The sequence below is a fragment of the Perca flavescens genome, chromosome 6 (assembly GCF_004354835.1).
Source record: "Perca flavescens isolate YP-PL-M2 chromosome 6, PFLA_1.0, whole genome shotgun sequence".
Lineage (NCBI taxonomy): Eukaryota > Metazoa > Chordata > Actinopteri > Perciformes > Percidae > Perca > Perca flavescens.
This window is the reverse complement of record NC_041336.1, coordinates 2,051,022-2,055,868: the sequence shown is the minus strand read 5'-3', so window position 1 is coordinate 2,055,868 and position 4,847 is coordinate 2,051,022. Positions and strand designations below refer to the sequence as shown.

The 4,847-nt window shown below is 41.0% G+C and overlaps 1 protein-coding gene across 1 annotated transcript; it reads right to left on the bottom strand.

The window, feature by feature from the left end:
- Positions 1–452: 452 nt before the first annotated feature.
- LOC114556744 (calpain-2 catalytic subunit-like) lies at positions 453–3,936 on the bottom strand. Its single transcript, XM_028579778.1, has 12 exons — positions 3,699–3,936; positions 3,106–3,175; positions 2,746–2,864; positions 2,345–2,478; positions 2,074–2,245; positions 1,870–1,950; positions 1,700–1,785; positions 1,527–1,601; positions 1,216–1,376; positions 965–1,134; positions 856–867; positions 453–713 (listed from the first exon to the last, which is right to left on the bottom strand). Exons 1-12 carry the CDS (start codon positions 3,933–3,935, stop codon positions 453–455), a joined length of 1,578 nt encoding a protein of 525 aa, XP_028435579.1. The 5' UTR covers position 3,936.
- Between the last annotated feature and the right edge of the window lie 911 nt (positions 3,937–4,847).

Below are 4,847 nucleotides of genomic sequence, written 5' to 3'. Positions count from 1 at the left end.
TTTTGTGAATTCAATAAATGTATTGTTAATCCGATAAATAAAAGCATGTATCATCTCGCTTGTCTTGTCTCCAGAGTCAGAAGATCGCCAGGCACAGCCACTGTAAGAGGAAACAACATTATACAGCAAGCTGTCTAAACTAGAAGTGCTGACAGACCAGCAGCTTATGTTATTGTTTTACACACCTGTTGCATATCCAGCTCAATCTTCCCTTTGTCCGCTCTCTCCAGAGTCTTAAACATTTCTGGTAGAGAGACAGAAGAAAATGTGCATTGAAACTCCAGTGGACTGAAAAAATAAATGCATAGCTTGAACACACTCTGTTGGCATGAAAGAAAATAACATTAACAGTAAGTTTTGACTGTGAATTTAAGACTTTTCTGTGACCAAAGAAGGAGCTGGCCTCTGAGCTTTGTCCACTAGATGGCTGTATTACAGCAAAGCTCTGAGATCTACATTAGCCTGCAGACATCAATCAGTCTCTGTGTTACTGTAACACAATACCTGGCTGCAGCATGTTTCTCAGAGAACACCCTGAGAAGGAAGCTGCCATTCTTGTCAGGCTCATAGGTCGAGGGAACAATGACATATTCTCCTGGAGGAAGTTTAAAGCGGTTGCACACTTCCCGTGCGTTCGTGAAGGAGCTCTTGGCCACAGGTCTCTGCCTCAGCAGGACATCTGGACCCAGGTGAACATTGCGTTGGCCTTTGTACTGAAGAGTAACAGGAGAAAAGGCCTTTTATAAATGAAACGTCAAAAAGCCACCCAGAAAATCGCAATGCAATTAAGCAATACTGTGACACTTGTGTTTTGCATTTCAAATTTTTCAAGTAAGAGATATATCAAACACAGACCTGATCTGGGACCTGTTAAAAGGAAACAGAAGAATTATTTTGTTTAAAAATCAGTCAAATACAGAGCTCCAATTTCATGATAATGAAACATCAAATTATTCTGAGGTACCTTATAAATGTAAAAGCCAATGCACTCAAGGTTGCGGCCGAGCCTCTTCTGCTGTCGCCCATCCTTTTGCATGAGCCCAACCAGAAAGGTACATCCATCCTTCCCATCCAGGGGATCATCATCCAAATCCTCCAGGCGCACCACAAACTGAGGGTTGGACGAGAATGTGTCTGGAACAGACAAAAGTGTAATTATTTATATGAAGTGTAACAGAACTTCTTGCTCAGAGTTACATATGGTTTCCCCGTTACCTGAGAAATTGCGGCAGCCACCTGCAGTAGAGCCCACCCTCCATGTCCCTTCATACTGGTAATGCTTCCAGTGGGCCACTTTATTACTCAGGAGCGTGTCTGGGGTCAAGTTACAGATCTCCAGCCTGGGGAACTGCTTGATAAAGTCTGAATAGGACATCCTGAGGAGAGAAACACATTTCTCAACAAAGAACATTGTGTCCATCCCTTGTCCTAGTCTGAGCCTAAATAGTTCCTTTGGTGATGGTGAAAATAAGTAAAATATTACATTTATTCTCATTGAAATGAATGGTTAAAGCCTATAGATTTACCAGAATTCTCCATCATCTGCAGCATGGTTCAACTTTGATTTCTCATCTTTGCTGACATGGTTCCATTCACTGGACCTAATTGTGATTTTTTTTTTTAAATCATGCTTTTAGGATAATCATGTAAATAACTAATGGTAGCTGATGGTTAAAGGATCTAGAACGTGATTATTTACTTATCACTCCAAGGCCCAGTCCACTCCTTGTGACCCCATGGGTTCCTGATGCGAACCAGCTGAACCGGCTTACCTTGGAAATGAACCTGGGAGAGAGCAACAGCAGGCAATGTAATTTGCATGCAGTTGAAAAAAACAACATAATATCGACAGTATAGATAATCATATACCTCCTCTGCACCAGTGACTGAGTATGCATGTCCCTTGACAAGTTTGAGATCTGTAACTGCCTCTGTCTCGGCATCGGTCTTCTGAAAACACCAAGAACAGCACTTCAATCTGATGACATGAGTACTTCTGTTGGTGTGTGAGCTTGCAGGTAAGCATGCAAATCCGTATGAAAATAAGCAAATTAGTAAGAAAATAAGACCTACTTGAATGATAAAGCAACCAAGCAGTGAACCCAGTCTCAGGGCCTTCTGCATGAGTTGGAAGAGATTCGGTGGAGCTTTGTCTAAGGTGTATACTTCTGCAATCCCTCCTGTGAAATCCTCAAACCCCTCAGTAGGGAATCCTCCTGTCAGGGCCTCATAGCTGCCATACAACCTGTCAGACACAGGGGGATGTGACCAGATTTACCAACTATATATTGTACATGTTCACTGGATTAACGTTTGGATGAAGCAAAAAAAGAACGATCCATACTTGGCGTAGGCCTTCTCCAGCAGTGCGCTCCAAAACTCTAAGCCCTCCGCTGAGTGAACGAACAGCAGCTTTCCATTTCTCGTTGGTAAACGGTCATCGATTACCACATCCACCCACTCACCAAACTGCCAGATCTGAGAAGAAAATATTACCATCAGTAAACTCAACGTCAAATACTTCTATGACTCATGAGCAAGACAATTGTGTGATCCTTGAATAATATGTTCTATACTCTGCATGTCACATCATGGCAATATAGGGCAACTTATATAACTTAGTACCAAACACAAAAGTACACTATTTCATTGTTTTTTTTTACCCTATTACCATGAGCCATCATTTTATTGTCGGACATGGCAGGAGAAACGTTAGTAGTCAGATAAGAAGGGCATTTGTCTGACCTGGAAGTGAAATATCCCAGCGTAACCTTTAGTAAAACTCTGTTCCTGGGGCACCACGCGAGCCAGGATATCCTGGTCTAGAGTCAGACTGGCTATTGCAGCCATAAGCCAACAGTCACCTACACAGTAAAATCAGAGATGCTCTGAGATTGAACAATATGCGGCATTCACCGCAATGCAGCAGATGCTTTAAACAGCATGTGACCACAAACCACCACAAGCTTAATGGCAGAATGGGTGGAGGGGTATAGACCAGGGATGTTTGTGGTTCCCTTCGAAAATCCAAAACATCCCATCATCCATCCATCCATCCATCCATCAATCCATTCATCCATCCATTCATTATTTCCCCTCACTTACCCAGAGCTCCTTGGCAAATGTCCATCCTTGTGGCTCCATCAACAATGAACTTTGGGTTTGAGCACAGCTCCTATATAGAGAACCAAACAATCAAACAGTTGAATATTTTAGAGCAGTTTTGAGAAATCTTTCTTTCGATTTTCCAGTATCACACTACAGAGACAATAGGAGGAAATACAGTTTAATGATTTAGATCTGATGACTGCGCTGCAAGTAAAGAAAACCCCTATGAAAATAATTCATAAGCACATGATTCAACACATTTAGGTAAATTCTCTCCGAGAGATTATTACTTTGGTGAATAGTAATACAGTATGAGGCTTAGGTTTAAACTTCTGTGGCTTTCAAGTGTTCTGATCGCGATGCAGAAAGTAACGAGGTACAGCTTCTCTTTTTTTATATACTGTATATTGTTTTTTACTTCTGCTTTTTAAAATCTTAGTTTAAAAGATTAAATATTCATAATTCAGTAAATGAAAGAAATACAATACTTAATGTCAAGTCAGTGACAAGCTCACCAACCATAGGATCATTTAACCTTTTTTGTTTGGTTAGTTTTCATTGCTATGTGTTTTTTGTTAGAGGCTTCCTACCTTTGGCCTTTTCCAAACAACCCCCTTGGTTTTGGAGGAGTTTGGTCCCAGCTCATTGTAGCCCAGTGATGTGGGCTCAGCTGGAAAGCAGTTGTCCTCAAACAGGCGTCCACTCTTCAAACACTGCTGGCGCAGAGTCTCATAATCCTGCTGGGAGAACTTCACTGTTTTCTCGTTTGTGCCAATGCCTTGTTCCCTGTCCTGCTGACGGGCCAGCTGATCTGCCGTGGATGTCATCCTCACCTTGTAAGTGTATATAGCCCTCCTCTCTGTGAGCTGAGTTAGGTTGACGTCTGCTGCCTTTGTCCCAGCCTCCAATATAGCTGCAAAGGTGAGGGGGGGTGTTTGTGTGAAATGTACTGTTGTAATTGTCTCATACTACCTGATGGATGCATACAAAACATAGAGGAAACAAACACTTATTTTGATTTAAACTGGTCTGAAGTGTAATAATCAGACATTCTGTAACATTATAAAATATGTGATAAAAAAGCTGAGTTAAAGAGATATTGAAAGGGATTAAATACAGTGCTTACATCTGAGCATTATGAAAGAGAAGCTGAAATGCATGAAATTAAGCGTTAAATTGTCTGCCAGGTCCAGTCTGCTTTGGAGCATATGCATTATGATCTTGTATCATCTTATATATTTATTGTGTGGATGGATTGTGTGGATTTTTCGGTCATCTGTCCCACACAAAGCATGAATAATGCTGAAGCAAAAGCAGATTTATTCCCCCAAAATGCCCCAACGAGAAAGAACATAATCCCCAGTTACACCACCACTGCAAACCCTTAAATTTAATGCAGCATTGGTAAGATAATTTTTCTGTTACTTCTGCATTCATTCAGCTACAAAAACCATTCAACTATTAAAATGTTCAGCTCTTTCAGCACGTGTGCTCCTCTTCAACTTTTGTTCTACTATTTATACTTTTTTCAAATATTAAGCATATTAATCCCCAGTTACACCACCACTGCAAACCCTTAAATTTAATGCAGCATTGGTAAGATAATTTTTTTGGCCATTTTTGGGCCTTTATTTATACAGGACAGCCAAAGACATGCTGGACACACACTACTGTCCAGCTGTATACCAGCAGAACTGCTATGTAGCTACTTGAAATTGTCATTGTACAGTAGAGAGAGA